This window comes from Aspergillus fumigatus, chromosome 6, assembly GCF_000002655.1.
Source record: "Aspergillus fumigatus Af293 chromosome 6, whole genome shotgun sequence".
Classification (NCBI taxonomy): domain Eukaryota; kingdom Fungi; phylum Ascomycota; class Eurotiomycetes; order Eurotiales; family Aspergillaceae; genus Aspergillus; species Aspergillus fumigatus.
This window is the reverse complement of record NC_007199.1, coordinates 1,030,795-1,048,010: the sequence shown is the minus strand read 5'-3', so window position 1 is coordinate 1,048,010 and position 17,216 is coordinate 1,030,795. Positions and strand designations below refer to the sequence as shown.

Sequence of the window (17,216 nt, the reverse complement as noted above, 5' to 3'; positions counted from 1 at the left end):
ATTTCGTCCAAAGGACGGTAGTTGTTGGTAACCCCTGCTATCATGATATGACCCTGAAATTATGCGAATGTTAGTGTACATAGCCTGTTCTCTTTTCTCTTGACTTCTTTCGAAACCTATCAGTCGATAGACTCGTGTACGGATAGCGGAGCTTGATGCCAGCAACGAAGAAAATAACAAAAGAAGAGATGAATGATCCCTTCCATCAATCGTAAGATGTAGCGGCACGTGTTCCGCATATGTCAGTTCTTGGGAGCTTTCGTTCTCCTAGAATCGCCACTGTCGCCGTTGGCGCCTCGTTTGAGACCGGACCCTCCGTTAGACTGAGCGGAGTTCGTGATGAACTTCTCGAGCATGTTGGCCAGAGTTTGCAAGATATATTTCTCACCCAGGCGAACCTGAATAGCCATCTTCTGTCGTCGGTCGGTTTGGTTCAGGGGTTGAAATGCTTCAGACTGGACGAGCCCCGAAAGAATCTCCTCATCCTGGGCAACAGTTGTGGGGTATTGGCTGCCCACGAGCTGGACGGCCTTGAGCAGAATGGCAGCTTCGGCGTGGCCAAACGACGGTTTTGGGGCTTTGCTCTTCGATTTTTGATGCTCTAATTGCTCTGAGGAGAGTGTGAGCGTCTTGACCAACACTAGAAGCTCATCTGGAAGGAAGTCTGTAAGCGAGTCTTCGGGCGAGGGCCTGGGAATGACATATCCGTCATCGAGGAGTTCCAAATCTTCCAAGAAGGCGAGCTAGGGCACAAGTCAATTATCGAGCCGCGGAAAATTATGGGATCCGGAAAATGGAGGAGGTGTGAGGTACCGGAGGATAACTTTCAATGTCCGCATTTTGAAGACCGGCCGACCGGCAGATTTGGTCAAGCGACAATTCGACCACATCGTACTGAGCATAGTTGTCGGTTACATAACCGTAGCGCCTCAGGAGATCGGCACGGGGTAATTCTCCATAGTCGTTGAAAATCTCCTCTCCAACGCGAATGGGTTTGATGGCTTTCATGACCAAGGAATCGTCCTCTTGAAAGAGGCGTGCCTGCAGGAATTGTAAACATTGAGCACTGATATGGAACACAAGGAGAGAGTGTGCGGGAAAGGGCACGCACATTATTTCGATCCGCATCCGCGTTGAGGATGTCTGCCAGTGGTACCATGCCTTTAGACGACTGGTCCTGCTCATCATCGGTCACATAACCGTCTTCTTCGTCATTATTCTCGTCATCTTCATCTTCAACCTTTTCAATATCAAATGCATAAGCCATAATAAGGGACCCCATGATATGAGCTAAGCGCAGAAGGGCGTGGGAGCCTGCTTCACCGTCCCAGGAGGCTAGGCCGTCAACTGACGGAAAGAGAGAAGGATTGGCTCTCACAACCGGTGCAATCATCTGCATGATCGAGTCTTCAGCACCCTCTTTCCCTATCTTGCTAACGATTGCACTGCCTTGCAGCTCCCGAAGTTCAGAAGGGGACCAGAACATCAGGGTATCAAAGCTCTTAGGAAGAATTTTGAAGTACGGTGCCCAAGCAGATTGCTCTCCTAAGAGATATTCGTACATCATCACCAGAATCAGAGACAGCCATGGGCCTAATTCCTCCAAATCCTGTGAGAGCAGATCCTTCAACTTCGAATTCTGAGCCGACAGAACGAGTCCGCGGGGGATGGAGAAAAGCTCTTCGCCGTCGAAGATATCAGACCGAGCCACTGATAATGTGAAGATAAGCGGTCAGATAATGGTACCTTGAAGGTGGTGCTTCTTTCTGGACGGGAAGAAAGACGATGGATCTAAAAAGCCTTCGGATGGGTGGCCACATACCTACACCCCTCCCAGCAGATTTTGATCGTAGATCAGCAATACTGATTTTCGAATTGATCTTCACACCCGGCTTTCCAGCCAGCCATGTGATAAACTCATCTGACTGACGCTGGAAGCTGTCGGAATCAGGAAAGTGGGTTGTGGACGACATTCTTTTACTGATGAAGAATGTTTGTGACCCGTGAGGGTGGAGTAGTATGAACGGATCTCCTCAAGATGAGATACACAGACGATTTCAACAAGGTAGAGGAGGGGGGTATCGAGGAGATAAAGAGAGGAAGTAACTCTCAGTAGATCTCCAAGGCAATGGAGGGATATCCAAAGGCAATCCACCGTTGTGGGAGGGGAAATGCATGGAGTGGGTTCTCAGTGCCTAGTGAGCAGGTCGTCGAGTAGCATTTAGCTTACCGTTATTGTATAGGTACCCCGTCGTCGGATAAACGCTACCACCGTGTCAAGCCGCCCGCCGGCCAATAGTTAGTTAGTTAGTTAACGCCGCTGATTAAAAAGGAAATAAAGCGAAAAAAAGAAAAAAAAAATAGCGATTGAAAGCCGAGATTACTTACCCCTCTGCAGGCGAGCTCCCTGTAACGAATGAGCCAACTTCTAATGGATATGATTATTTTCCCTTGAAATTTGAATCTTAGGCGCGTTCAATAATAAGTTCTTCCCAGTCATGATTGCCATCGGACTCGAAGGCTCCGCCAACAAACTTGGGGTGGGCATTATGCTCCATCCCGAGGATGGCAGCACCCCGCGGGTCCTTGCTAATATCCGTCACACCTATGTCTCCCCTCCAGGTGAGGGATTTCTTCCCAAGGATACTGCGCGGCACCACCGCTCTTGGGTAGTGAAGCTTGTAAAGAGAGCGCTCAGAGAAGCTCGTATCTCAGTGCGTGATGTGGACTGCATCTGCTTTACCAAGGGCCCTGGCATGGGTGCTCCGCTTCAGAGCGTCGCTGTGGCTGCCCGGATGCTGAGTTTATTATGGGGCAAAGAGTTAGTTGGTGTGAACCATTGCGTTGGACGTATGTGTGACCATAGGCGCTGTCCGCTGTCCGCTGCCTCATGCTTGAGACCTGAACATTCGACGGCCTCCCGACATTCCTCCTATAGAGCTAACAACTCGCTTAGATATTGAAATGGGCAGACTAATCACTGGCTCCACCAACCCTGTCGTTCTATACGTCTCAGGAGGTAACACACAGGTGATTGCCTACAGTTCGCAAAGGTACCGGATCTTCGGCGAAACCCTCGATATCGCTGTGGGCAACTGCCTGGACAGATTCGCCCGGACATTGCACATCTCCAATGATCCCGCACCAGGGTACAACATTGAGCAACTAGCGAAGAAGGGCAAGCAGCTGGTCGATTTGCCGTACACAGTGAAGGGCATGGACTGCTCCTTTTCGGGGATTCTCGCCGCCATTGACGGATTGGCTGCATCCTACGGCTTGAACGGCGAAGAGAAAGAGGAAGAAGGTGCAGGAGATGACTCCAAACCGACACGCGCGGATCTGTGCTTCTCGCTCCAGGAGACTGTGTTTTCCATGCTCGTGGAGATTACCGAGCGCGCCATGGCGCATGTGGGCTCAAAGGAAGTCCTCATAGTCGGCGGCGTCGGGTGCAATGAACGATTACAAGAGATGATGGGAATCATGGCTCGCGATCGCGGTGGTAGTGTCCATGCGACGGATGAGAGATTCTGTATTGACAATGGAATTATGATCGCACAGGCAGGTTTGCTCGCGTACAAGACTGGTTTCCGCACCCCGTTGAAGGAGTCGACTTGTACACAGCGGTTCCGAACGGACGACGTGTTTGTAAAATGGAGAGATTAAGATGAGCACCAATCATGATAACGATGATGATGACATATACGGCCTGGTCTGCAAAATTAATCATTCGCCTTGTAATGCTGGGAGTCGCCATTAAGGACCTCTGGGTATGGGAGAGCTTGATATTTCTATCTTGTATGGAAAACCTGCAGTTGCTCGATGCTAAGAAATAAAAAATTGTACATCACTTGGGAAATCTAGTCGATAAATACGGAAAAGGAAAGATCACCCGATAACCTGACGATGACCGCAACGCAAGCGTGCACCAGCCCATGAGGAACAGATAAGGTACAAAAATGTTGGAAGAAGCGGCGGCATTTGATGATGTTGCATATCGACATTCATGTTGTAATAACCAAGAAATGAAATGTGAGCAGCGCGGTCATAAATGAAATCATTCATCATATGGTGAGTGACTTGACTGCAGCCATGCGTCGTGAGGCATGTGAACTGATACGGCTCTTGCATATATGCATCTATCAGAGGTATTTATGACCATGAACAAGTTGACGAAGTGTCTTTATCGTCGAAACAGATCCTGTGAAGGAACCTGGGGTAGGAGAAGCGTAGCAAAGGGTCACTGACACCGAGAGACTACGGCCCCGACCCAATCAGTTTGTGCGCAAACGGCCCCGGTGTCCCTGATATTGGCTCATGCATGGTATGAGAGACTGCGCAGCAAGCGCCTTTTCCTAGCGGTTACTAGCCTGTGATGTGGCTGGTCGGCTTGTACAGTATCGTTGTGACATACTGCGCAAAGTTGAGTCTATACTCTGACAAATGTGGTGGAATTTGGCGGAGATCTTACCTTTCTTTTGTATCTGGTAGTCACACTGGTTGCCAGAACGCCATTTTTGATGCTACTCGTCGCGAGATGATTGAGTACTGTATGATTAGGATAGTTGAGAACACTGCTGTCATCTTTCATCGGCGTCGTGCCGTTGAGGATCGATTTACCCAAGAAAAGTGGAAGACTTGGGGGCGTAGGAGTATCACCAATCACATTAGCGGCTTGCTGGTATTCTGGACTGTCTTCATCCTTGTCAAGATCGACAAGAAATTGGGGGATGATAGTCTGAAAGTCTCCCAAGGGAATCTCCTCTGGTTCTTCCTTGTCCGACTGATTTTCGACACCATTGCGGTCGTCCCCAATAAGATTGGGAATAACCTGGGGAGGATGAACCCCTGAAGGAACTGCACTTTTGTTCGTTCTATCACTCCCCCTGCGCGATTGGTTGACGTCGTCCGCGCTGACCTCAATGTAGTTGACGAGATGATTCGTAAAATCGACTGCAGTCGGCAGATTATCTGAAGCCCGCATTTCCCCATCCACAATAAACTTCAGATGGTGTGTGCCAGGACGGAGATTTAACGTTGTGGACATGACCCCTGGATTACTTTCACTGTTCACATATCATCGATTAGCACTCGTGGCATGATCTTGTTGGACCAGACAGCGAGAAGATGCATGCTGGATTGGAGGGCGGGAAAGAAGAGGAGAGTGGTCGAAGACGAAACAATAAAAGGTGTCGTTTGGCCCTCATAATGGTTTCGCGAGCCCAAGCACAAAGAGGACAGATTCAGACACAGCAGTAAGCATGGAGGGTTACATACTTTCTGTGAAGACGATATTTCTTTTCCCAGTTCACAAAGGTACCAGTAACGTATACTTTTTCTCCAGGGCCATTCCATTCGATACATGTTGGTACAGCCCTGCCTACACCGCTCGGGGTATATGGTTCGAGCTCGTCAAGCGTCTCCTCATCGTCAATGGCAGTATTGGTGATGCCTGCATTGTCTTGACTTGCTTGTTCGCCCAATGAACGGTCGCCCGAGACAAAACCGATATGGGAGTCCTCTGGTCCGATGATCGGTGAACCTGGAGTAGCGGTTGCATCGCCGATGGGTAGGGGCATCCGAGGCGGACGTTGAAGGTGGGTGGAAGCACTATAATATGTGTTGAGAGGTGGGCCAGACGGTGCTACAGTCGCATCATTTCTGGCAGCAGCCCGAGAAACTGGTACTTGCACAGGATTCGAAGGATCCGGTGAGGGAATATCCCTGTAGTGAGGCTCTGCTTTCTTTGCATCATGTCGGTCGTGTCGCTCGGAATTACCCCTAGAAGAGTCTGTAATATTGCGCGATTGAAGGCGCTGCTGAACTGGAGTTTGACGTGCCGTGGCCGAATGTCCTGTTGCTGTCTCAATAGATGCCGAGGGGTCGGCCGCAGTTGCCTTTGCTGCCCCGGATATTGCGTTGGTTGACGGCCGGCGATTCACCTTCTTATCGCCTGCGGGAGCCGATAAATTTGATGAGGCCGAACTTGGCGGAGCATCTCCGGAAGGGCCCTTTGAAGGATTGTTGCCCATATGGGGCGAATGTGTCTGAGACAACCGATGTGCACAGGGAATAAATGAGGGGGAGGGACAAGAAGCGACTACTGTATGTTAGGATGCCAGCATCAGCGCGCCAGCCTCCAGGGGCTGTATCGAGGGCCAAGCGCAAAGTAGATAAGCAATGATGCAAAATGAATGAGTTGAATGCGAATGAGATTCACAGTAAGTGTTTCAGGTAGACATGTAGGCAATCTAATCGTACTGCGATTCACTCTGTCAACGGGTCATTGGTATCTCTCAGCAATTGATGATGTCGACGTTGTTCCGGGGCTTGCCAAAAGCGTCCACTTAGGGTATAGGGTTCGATTCTCCAGCTCTCGGGTCGCTTTGTTATGGTAAGGTGCCAATGCCGCTTTAGGATAGTTAACAGGCCAAATTACTAAAAGTAAAAATGGAGTCGGTTTAGCGCCAACGCAGAGACCAGAGCTGAGCCATTGGCTCCACTGGATCTTTATCTACCGACATCATACTCCATTCCTGGCAGTAGCAGCACTTCAAGAACCTGTACCTTCATCTTTCGCGGTCAGGTTGGGGTTGGGTCAGCCAGTTGATAAAAGTCCGATCTCCTCATTGAGTTAAAAGATTAGTCGGCCTACTATTGCACCGCCGTTGTCCGTCATCGTCATATATTGAAGGAATGCGACGGTAGTTCAAGTGTTGTAATTCAATGGCGTTAGCATCGGCAATTGCGACTTTGCTGTACTCTATCATATACCCCTTGACATTTTTGGCATATTGTATGTATGGACTACTAAACCTTTTGGTCACTCCATTGTGGAAATTGGGGCTCGGTATCTTCAACCTTGCCCTCCTCCCTCTCAGGATTCTTGCTAGATTTGAGGTATGGACGTGTCGGAAGTTCCTTTACAGACCCCTTGAATCTATACACCACGCGGCCCATACTTTTGTGTATTAGAGTGATAAGAGACTGACCATGTGACGTAGGCCGTTCTGCTATTCTTCGCGACCGCTCTAGTTATCGGCCTGATTGTCGGCACTGTAGTGCATTTGACCAGTGCATTTGTCATCGAGACACTTAACGAGTCATTGGGATTCTCTGAGAATCCAGCGAGTCGTGAAAATTCAAAGACTCGGTCACGTCAGTCCGCCGACGTGACCCAGAAGCTTCCATTTGCGGGGAGACCAGGCTCATCTAGGGACATTCTTGTGGAATGGCCTGACAAGAGAGACTTTAAATCTCGCAGTGATAAGGGAGGGCCACTCTCTTCCTCAATCTTAGAAGAGGAGGAATTCAGCCATGATTCTACTTAGCAGGCTGTATGTTTCGCCGAGGCAGGTGGAAACTCGCTGTGTTAGTCCATAAACCCTAATGAAAAGATTATTAAAGAAGATGAGGAAACGCCAAACAAAACCCAATGCGGTAGAGAGGTATTCTTCTACTAGCGTCGACCCCAATGTCCATTTTGGAGCCTGTCAACTGAGGCGATTCTGGGAGGTATCCTGGTTGACTGCCAGCAGGGGCCATCAGAGGGTATATGTCCGGTCTACGGATTGTATGTACATGATCCAGCATATAAAACGCTAACTGCCAGTACAAACAAATCCCGCTAGCTAGCCCAAAAGCAACAAGAGCAATGACTCGCAGTGGTCAACGTTTGTACGCCGACGGCCCATTTTCACCTGACGCGATAATAGCTGCAACGAACCTCATTTATGTTCTGAAAATTCGGCTTAACAATCCGAGTAGGACAATTTGCGGTCCAGGATGTAATACGATCCTCACCTGTCCAAATGACAGCATACAATTTAGTGAGTCACCACGACTCCGGCCGTAGCTGATGGAGAAACCGCTAGCCCACTTCACTGTTTCAGTTAGACGGTTAATGCTCAATGAGAATATCTTACAGATGCTCGTTACAGGGCACAGCTTGCATCATAGTTCTGTTAGATGCTCTGCTAATAATAGCCGCGGATAAATCGGAAGTGTGTTTGTCCCAGGGCTGTCTGAAGTTGAATACGCTGGGACAGGTCTGCCATTCACAATTGTGACCATATCAACGCTCCCCCAATGTCCCAGAATTGGATGTTCGAGCTTGTCCTCCTTGTGTGGCCACGGTATCAGGAGTTTTGGATCACAGCAACTATAATCAAAGACGTATTGAGGTGATGTTGTTACTTCTTCGAACTGTGGGCGAGAGAGCCTCGATGGCGACAGCGGTCCCGTGGCCTGCTTTTCGAGGTGACAGGTAGAGTGTTGTAACTCTTGTCCAGTGCTGCACCTAGTGTGAAGGGTTACGCCACAGAGAAGGTTGTCAATTTAATGGAATCGCGTTGACAGGGTAAGTCGACTCAATCGCTGTAGGGAACTGGTAACGGTGGTCTGTCTGAAGAAATGTTAGCATAACTGCATATGTTGACAGAGACAACAAGGCAAACACTGAGTAGGAGTTTGTTATAAACAAGCAATCCAAACAATACTGATCCCAGTATGAGAAGCAGTAATCTTGGTTTAGTCAAAGAGTTGCATTGCGAATCTCTACCTATCAAATGACAGTCAAGGCAATACTAATGCCCGACGTATCAGGTAAAACTCTCAACAAGCATGTACACAGTAGATGCACTCCAACAAACATTATCATGATATCCATCCTGCGATCCACCCTGACAAGATATGACAGCAGGCTAGACGAGGAGTTAACCTGTCAGAAACAATAGTAAGAAACTCAAATACTGCTAGAGTACTCGGACAGCCGCACAGACTTGGCGGAGAAATTCAATCTACCCCAGACTCTGAATCGAAGTTAATGGTGGATGAGAGTTAAAAAGCGAGAGAGTAGATCCATAGAGTCGCAAAATGATGGCACGCCTTGACTAGTCTATCAATCGCACCTTGCGTTGTTCAAGTAGGGATGGAAGGTAAGTATGCACAAAATCTTGAGAACAAGCCATCAATGATGTAATTCTTATAACCCTTATGAGAAATAACATGGTTGATGGTGAGCCATCGGAAGCGAGAATGTCCTTGACAGACTGTACGACTCTGTTGACGTTGACAGTTGGAAAGTTTCGAAACCCTTGCATTTCTTCATGCTCAAAATCTATATAACAAACTTTGGTCATTGCAATTAGTGCAGAGGCTTATTTCGGCCGTCTGAGGATCAGCGCCCAGCAATAGTGAGTTTACACAGATTACATTTGGGAGGTATTAGCAAAAGTCTATTTCTGATAAAACTGGGTCATCTGTAATTTTCAAAGCTTGCACTACTTCTCCCTGCTTTACCTGGATGGAAGTCCTCTGTTCACTTAGATAGACATGTTATTAAGAGGATGGGCTAGGGGTCTGCGGCTGCTCTCCTAGGAGACAACAGAAGGCAACAAGTAGATTGCCTTTACTCCGTAGATAAAACTGACACACAGCAAGGAGCAGCAACAGTTACAGTCAAGACATGATTGATGGAGGAGGCCCCACTCTAGCCGCGCTGCAATTTCATCCTACAGGAGCAATGTAGATCTACATTCAAGGATTTGAGTATGTGCAAATGTCTTCAGTACAATGACCCATTCCTGTCAGAAATATTTGCCTATTCAATCGTCGCAGTACCGGACCTATACTAAGGGCTGCCTTACTCCTTATTGTACACTTTCGATACCGTGTAGTCAGAATTGCTGTGTAGAATGGAGAATCTTGGACCCTAACCGGCTTAAGCTGTTCATGTCCAGCTCTTAAGCCTCCTGACTAACTTGAGGACTAGTACTAGTTAGTGATAGGCATGACCAATTTGCATAAAGCACCAAATGGGCACAAAAGAGCCCCGTAAACTAACCAAGAATGGGAATAACTTTCCCCCAAGGGCCAGATAGAATCATCACCAAGAATTACACCGAGAATACCCCAACTAGCAGAAATCGAGGCTTTCAATGATCCAAGAGGCAAAAATCGGACCGAGAGGATATTGAAGCCATAGGAGGCTGAGCGTATTAGTGCTGGAAATGACGCGAAATGATGGGACAATAGCACTGACCTCGTCGGACAGAGATATTATTGCTTGAATGCGAGTAGGCTAAACTAGTCCTCCGTATCTTAGTGCCCCATGTCGAAGAAGTTTCCTCAAGCAGTAAAGTGGAGGAGTGAGACACGCGCAGACGCCAAAGCCACGTTTTTTAATTTATTTTTTGCAGTATAATCCTCTCCAGGTCTTCTTGGCCAATTTCTATTCCGCCATCTGAAACTAGATCCTTGTTCTGAGGCAGATGGTTGCAAATAGCGTCATTCTCCGATCTGCTTTACCCGTACTAATAATACTACTATAATATGCAATATCATAGTCAGAGACATGGGCTACAGTGATCAACATGGATTCGAAATTTGAGACCAAAGTGCCAAACAAATAGGCCAGGTGGGGGATAGCAACCGGCGAATAAAAGGACGAGAGGAGAAGAGAAAAGGAGGCTCCCCGCAGGCCATGCCCATGCAAGGGGTCAGTTAGTACGGAGTAGTGGACTCGACCATGACTTTATGGGGGGAACAATCTAGAAGAAGATTTTGTTTCAAAAATTCCCACTGCCATGCGATCGGGTTATTATCTCAACTCTCAGGATTCGTTTAAGAACACGCTGATTGGTGTCGAGCAATCTGGCAGGGCGTTTCTCCAGATAAACGGCGCGCATGGTTCGCGATGGAGTACATCAGAAGTTTGGCAGTCTAGCATACATAGCGTAGTTATAGACGACGGCGAGACTTTGTCTGTGCTTTCAAATAGCCAGGCAACAATTGACGGATTAGTTAGTTATGGTCAGGTGGCAGTGGTATGGCTTGGACAATCGCAGAACTAAGAAAAGACATATACGAGAGGGATATATCAATGAAGATAGTAAGATGCTAATGAAACACAAGAATGCCAGACTATCCAAAATAAGTGTGTTTCGTCGATCTTTTGCGTACAACAGATCTTAATGGAGCATTTACAGTTTGCAAATCAGAAGATATCTAGGATGCTCTGGGGCGTACTCCGTAGTCTAGTTTAGTTGAATTGGAAGTTATCATGATCGTCTCCAGTGACAAGATGCGACAGCTCCATGTCAGAAGCTCCAATGGCAATTTAGTTGCTTTCACCAACCCAACAATTCACGTCATTTCCCTGTTGAATGCAATTTGTGCACAGGTAAAACAGCAATAGTACCCACCAAACATGGAGTACACAGTATGTTCTCGGTGATCGACCTGGTCATGGCTCTTGAGTGGATTGGAACGGGTACGAATACCATTAGGTATTATTGGTGGTCATGAGGTGTACTCCGTCCTCTCGGTAGGTAGAAGACAGCAGCGATCCATGACATCGTCAGGTGGCTACGGTTGGTAAAAAGGTAGCATGTCACTGCTGACTTTACATTCTCTGCATTAACTGCTCTGTAGTACTTGGACGAATCTGGAACTGCTTCAGCTTAATGATGTTAGACACTTTTAGGTAGAAAGCTGATAGCCAACAAAAGGATACAAGCTAGACTACGGAGTACCACGTACTCTGCAGGATACGAACAGTACGGCTAATGGACTACAGAGTACATGAGATTTGGGACTATTGTTGTCAGTGGGGAAAATGCTAAGATAGGCTAAGGCTTGGATTGGAGGCCCATAATTCGGGACTGCCACAGGGTGATGGAACGCCTAGGCAGGGAGTCCGAGCAACCATTCATTGGGGAGATTAAGCTGACAGGTAACTCCAGAAACGACGCTAAAACGTTCGCTGGGCTCCAATCAAATGAAAAATTGCGAATAGTGATGGTTGGCCATTTTTTAGGGCGCAAAATGAGGTATTTGCACTGACGCACATAGCTGATCTTGAACCAAAACCAGCATCACCAGACTGCAACGGGTCGAATAGATATGCCATTTATCTCATTGGCTAGAGGATCAGAGCCGGTCAATATGCATTGTTGCTCTTTTTCGGTCCCCTATCTTGTTGCGTACTCCCCCTACACGCCATGTCCAAGTGCAAAGAAGTGAGACCTGGTCCCGGCACAAGTGGCCACTGGCCGCGGACCGCCCAGAGGTTCGTATGTATGTGTACGTAACTCGGGTGAGCATCCCTACTATGACCCATTGCATGGGTCCGGAGTACTGGATGTGGGTTTGCGTGTTTTCACTGTTTACTGAAAATTGGCCAATTATCGGGCTTCAGTAGTCATCAGTTGGTGAAGTCCGCAACCCCCAAGGGGCTCATCAACCATGAAGCCCAAGGGATGCTATTAAGTTTAGCTGGAATCTGGAGATCCAAGATTCAATTCTTCTGAATTGAGCATTTTACAGGAACGAGACTACGCACACGAGTTTGTAGTTCTGCATGATTCGCAAATCACTATGGAGAAGCACTGTTGTCGCTTGTAGTTAGGCCGAACTACAGGTAGATGACATCGGCCATGCATTGTTTTTAACATCGAGCAGGCTGCCTGGTTGGAATGGCCCATGATGCAGGCGCAAGCTTTGCATTGAATACATAAGCACGAGAGAACAGTTCAGAGAGAAGTATAATGCTCTACACATGGTAATAGCTGCTAGACGTGCCTAGATAGTTATCTAGATAGTGGTATTCATTAGTGGTCAAGTCTACGGTACCTAGCTGGCTGTTTTGTAGGTAGCCGATTGACCCCTTGCGCTTTGTGGAAGAGATGGATGTCCTGGTTTGAGAGAACAGTTGCGGCGAATGACGGGACATCAACAGATCTATGGAGTACTTTGTAGAGTAACGTACGCGGCCGTTACCTTATGCAGGATGACATTCCTGCGCATCGTTTGGCCACCTCATGGACACGCTAGGAATGACGGAGTATATTAGATTAAGGAATCGTCTACCTCACGAGGCCTTGCCCTCTTAGTCTTCTGTCTACTCGTTCCCTTACGCATTTTCGTGGAGATTTGGTGCGAGTGTGGTGTGTGCCTGGATTCTGAAATTACGATAATTGATTATACAGTAGGTGCCGGCTGTACTAGTTGGTACTTCCTGGTTTAGTGATGTTGAACTCGTGTCCGCTCTAGTAGGGAGTGCCACCTGTTCTGGCTGCCTTGGCTGGGATGATCGCCGACTTCCATCAGGCTGCCTTGGTCAACCTGGCTGTGTGGGTGCGGCATTTCTGGTAGTACGGAGTAGTGCTGGGCTGCTGGAGCCACATAGTTGCGCATGGTACTAGGGATATGTCAGAACAACGCCACGCTGCCGTGCACCCCCGGTACGTTGGATTATCATCCTTACACAAACTATACCCAATCATATCCGCGTTCGCCGAATCCTAACAGACCGTTTCCCGACCATTACGGAAGGAATCTGCGTCCAAGAAGAGGATGTCACTAAGAGTCGTCATGGAACTCAATCGTGATAATCCAGGCTGTTCAGCTGTTGTCAACCTCCTGCACTAGCGCACATCTACGGTCCTCCGGCCATACTAAGCAAAGGATCTTGCCAAGATAGAGATACGACGAAAATGTTTTCATAAGTAGATCAAAGCCGGCGTAAACGCTTTACTGAAGAAGGGGGGTAAAAAGGGAAAGGGACTGAGATCTCCTCTTCGTTCAATGCAGATACGAAGGGAGACATCGGGTCACTCCTGGCTGGATATGAAGCTCGGCTAGCCAATTTAGGCCATTGGCTAGGACGGGTCACAAGAGATTACCCTGATGCCCATGCCTGTACTGTACTGCAAAGTGCACCGCAAAGCACAAAGCCACGAATCCCAAATCTGTATAATTGAGGTGATCCATTTGTATTGTCGGTGATTTTGACTGATGAATAACAATTTTGCGAAACGAGAGGAAGCTTTCCTGTTTGGAAGACCTGAAGTTTTTCTGCATCTTAGATGCACACTAAATCACTAAGAATCAGTTTAACTTCTTTTTCTTTCACCCCTTGAGTTGTCAGCAGCCTTTCCCAGGTTTTTGGCTGCATGCGAAAGCGATATGATTATGATGTACTTTGTATGCTTGCCAGTGTCTCCATACCTTCCCACATGTGGTGCAGCTCAAATCGCCTAATTGCTGGTCCTCAACTCCACTCTAGTGGATGTTTTCAAAAGGAGAGATAATCAAAGCCGTTGAAACTGTGGGGTAGACCTTAATCCTGTTCCTGTGTATTATTTACTGATGGGTAGTCATATGTTCCGGGAATTGTCTCTCACACAAGATATTGCTGCAAATGTGGGAGACTGACACTTTCTGGAGTAGGTAGTTTTGTGATGAAAGATGGATGGGGATGAGATGCCCACCACTCAACGCTTTGCATCTCAAGTGCAAACTATCACAGCCCTCAGAGAGTCCAGGCCGACGATCAATTCCCTTGAGTATTGGCGTCTGGCATGATGTCGAATTAACGAGTGCATGATCTATCTATCTGCATAGTTTTTCTGAGCCCGAACTGAACTGAATGGCGAAAACCGATGGCTTGTCGTGATCCTCACCTATTGACGGTCCAATTATCACGCTGGAGTAGATTTTGATCTTTGAGGAAGGCTAAAGTCCTAACCAAATTGAGTTTCGACAAGCACGCACCATTACTGGTCGTCTACTGTTCACCCAAGTCATCGGAATGGGAGCCAGGTCTATGGGTATTGGATACCTAATGGATATCTAGGAGCCAATGATTCTGGGGCTCCATTCGTAACAACAAAAATTTTTAGAAATAATCATCGATATGGTTCTCCTTTCCCGTCAAGGCCTACGCCTATTGCCTGTGGTCCGTCTTACTGAGCAAAGGAACCCTGCTAGTGCCGAAGGATTGGCCCATTAAAATGTCTCAGACGAGTACGGTATTTGTGATCAACAAGGCACCAGTTAGGAGAACACGACTTGGATCTGCTGGGGATCTCCCGTGAAGGTTTTTTTTTAATGAATTCAATAAGCTCAAAGAGCGAATCCCTGAAAAAAAAAAATAGAAAAAAGAAAAAGAAAAAGAAAGAAAATGAAGTCCCCGCGAAGTTACCGAAGACATTTAGTCCAATTCAACTTTAAACCTAGATTAGCCATGGGATGAATCTTGTCGTTTACTTTAGGTGACCGTACTGTGGGACTGTAACACAAAGTATCTACTATGCATACTTCACATCTTATCTCTCTTCTAAATTGACTTACTCCTTTTTCTTCGCTGCAGGATTCAATTCTTTTGCATCCCGATCAGCAAAGTTGTCTCCTCTTCTTTCAAATTACCAGAATCCTACTGTAATCTTCGACTGGTATGGAGTAGCCACGGAGGCCGTGATTGGCGCTGTCAGTCGCGCAGGCAGACAGAGTCACAGGCTGCAGGATGGCGAAAGAGGAATTCCCCTCATCCTGCATACCTTGTATGGCAACACTACAGAGTACTTTTCTGACCTACCAAGCACCCTACCCATTATTAAAAAAAAACAATACGAATGGAGATGGCAAAATCCTTTTCCAGTCCAAGCGACGCAGGGCTGGTTGATTGGCGCACAGTCCTCTCTCTTCCCCGGTGACGAAGCCGCCAGGTCGCGGACTCATTTCGTGTGGTCCATACTATGAGTCTTTATCGATTTCTTGCAACGGTGAGTGAAGCCGATAGGACTGCCAATAGTAATGCTATCGAACGGAAAGGAGTCTAGCACAATAACGGCGAGGGTGACAGCCTCAGACCGCCACGACAAAGGTAAGTGGTTGACCGAATTCCGGTTCTGGACAACCACGAATATCTTCCGGGTCAAGAAGATGGCGGGTTTCTGCACAGACTCGAGTGATTACGATTATCGGGGAACAAGACACAATAGGTAGCTTCTAAACTAGTGTTTCCATATTCGTGTTGATCTACTCCGTACGTTAGGCGTGGTCCACTAGGACAGATTAGGTCTAATTGGCATTGGTAGGCTGGTTATCCATTTCTCCAGACCCTCCTCTCAAGTCTCCAGCAGCAAAATCACATCATATTCCTAGTACGGTCTGTGGAGTCAACTATGGCCTGTCAATAAAAGTAAATCTGAGCTAGATAATTTCATCACAGATTATCATGATTTGCTCAGTACCCAGTTTCATCCTATCTCCGACTACTAAACTCCTCTCCTCAGTGGGTGAATGGACCCACAGATCCTGTCACTTAAAGCAGTTTCTATGAGATGGGGATCCTCAGCAGTATGGAGTACAGTAGCAGATATAGATCTTAGTGGCTCCTGGTATTTTATTATGACTTTCTTCAGGCTTTCACTGATTGATTGATTTGGTTTCTCTAGTAATATTGGTGTTGTATCATTCTAGATCATCTCATTTTTCAAGTCATGATGATGTAGTCAGAAGACCGAGGGACTCTTCAGGAAGAGCAGAGCCATGGTTGGACAGCCTCCTTTAAATACTCCACCTGCAGGCAACCCCTCAATTACTACTCAGTGATCAGTGTACTCGGTGCTCACAGACCAGGCGCTGCTTTCCATAGACAGGTACACCAACGATATTTTTCAGTCCGCTGAGATGGTGGGGAAATTTTAGATAAGTTTGGACCCCTGGACTCTGTTCTCATAGAATTTCGAGTATTCGACACAGCTCGATCTCGAACCTGGCTTGAGATTGCTGTTCAGCGCACCAAAGTTGATGGGCAGTAATTGCGGATTCATACCATCTTTGTGCTAGTGTCCTTTCTTCTTCCCCAACCAAATAATTCGCTTCCCTTTTCCAGCGGGGTGACTGGTGACCACTGCAAGTTGCTGGTTGCTCCACTCTGTTCATGTTCCCTTATCCATGGTACGGGGATGATGCCCAGTGATTATCGTTGCTTCTCCGAGGACATGGGGGCTGCTCTATATCCTTATGTTCACCAAATTGTTGTTTAGGCAAATGGATTATCCTCAAGCCTGGGTAGAATAAAAACTCACCTCAAACCCGTTGTCTTTCTATGATCACCTTCTTGTCACTAGCAAGTGGCTCATTTGTTGGTATAAAAGGTATCAGGCCTACCATTGCCCTGTAATAATATCACTCCTTCATCCATTATCCACTCTTCCCTGCGCCGACCTCCCTCAATCCCGTCACTGCCTCCCAGTGACCCAACCACATCTTCGGGCGTTTTGGGCTCCATCTTCATGCCAAGCAGAGCCAGGGTCAATGTCAGTGAAACTGAAATCTCCGCCCTCACGGCTATTACTGTACGAAACTACATTTCCCGCCTCTTCCAGAGCAGTTGGTCTGGGAGAATTGGAACCTGGATAGAACGATGA

At 47.4% G+C, this 17,216-nt stretch overlaps 4 protein-coding genes across 4 annotated transcripts; 2 read left to right on the top strand and 2 right to left on the bottom strand.

The window, feature by feature from the left end:
• Positions 1-242: 242 nt before the first annotated feature.
• On the bottom strand, positions 243-2,195 carry AFUA_6G04520 (ribosomal lysine N-methyltransferase; the record flags this gene model as incomplete). Its single annotated transcript, XM_742533.2, has 4 exons — positions 1,823-2,195; positions 1,112-1,710; positions 814-1,041; positions 243-743 (listed from the first exon to the last, which is right to left on the bottom strand). Exons 1-4 carry the CDS (start codon positions 1,971-1,973, stop codon positions 243-245), a joined length of 1,479 nt encoding a protein of 492 aa, XP_747626.1. The 5' UTR covers positions 1,974-2,195.
• A 148-nt stretch (positions 2,196-2,343) lies between these two features.
• Positions 2,344-3,663, top strand: kae1 (O-sialoglycoprotein endopeptidase; the record flags this gene model as incomplete). The annotated part of the gene is made up of 2 exons (XM_742534.2): positions 2,344-2,850; positions 2,957-3,663. Exons 1-2 carry the CDS (start codon positions 2,499-2,501, stop codon positions 3,661-3,663), a joined length of 1,059 nt encoding a protein of 352 aa, XP_747627.1. The 5' UTR covers positions 2,344-2,498.
• Positions 3,664-4,362: 699 nt separating this feature from the next.
• AFUA_6G04500 (putative Snf1 kinase complex beta-subunit Gal83) lies at positions 4,363-6,306 on the bottom strand (the record flags this gene model as incomplete). The annotated part of the gene is made up of 3 exons (XM_742535.2): positions 5,275-6,306; positions 4,469-5,063; positions 4,363-4,410 (listed from the first exon to the last, which is right to left on the bottom strand). The coding sequence occupies exons 1-3, from the start codon at positions 6,027-6,029 to the stop codon at positions 4,363-4,365; spliced, it is 1,398 nt and encodes a 465-aa protein (XP_747628.2). The 5' UTR covers positions 6,030-6,306.
• A 219-nt stretch (positions 6,307-6,525) lies between these two features.
• Positions 6,526-7,444, top strand: AFUA_6G04495 (uncharacterized protein). Its single transcript, XM_077804975.1, has 2 exons — positions 6,526-6,897; positions 7,002-7,444. Exons 1-2 carry the CDS (start codon positions 6,724-6,726, stop codon positions 7,326-7,328), a joined length of 501 nt encoding a protein of 166 aa, XP_077661109.1. The 5' UTR covers positions 6,526-6,723; the 3' UTR covers positions 7,329-7,444.
• Positions 7,445-17,216: the final 9,772 nt, after the last annotated feature.

What these genes read in the sequence shown, in the direction of transcription:
- AFUA_6G04495 (XM_077804975.1), top strand. Translation starts at nt 6,724, where the DNA reads ATGGCGTTAGCATCGGCAATTGCGACTTTGCTGTACTCTATCATATAC. An exon ending in GGATTCTTGCTAGATTTGAG is followed by an intron (nt 6,898 to 7,001) that starts GTATGGACGTGT and finishes CATGTGACGTAG; the next exon opens with GCCGTTCTGCTATTCTTCGC.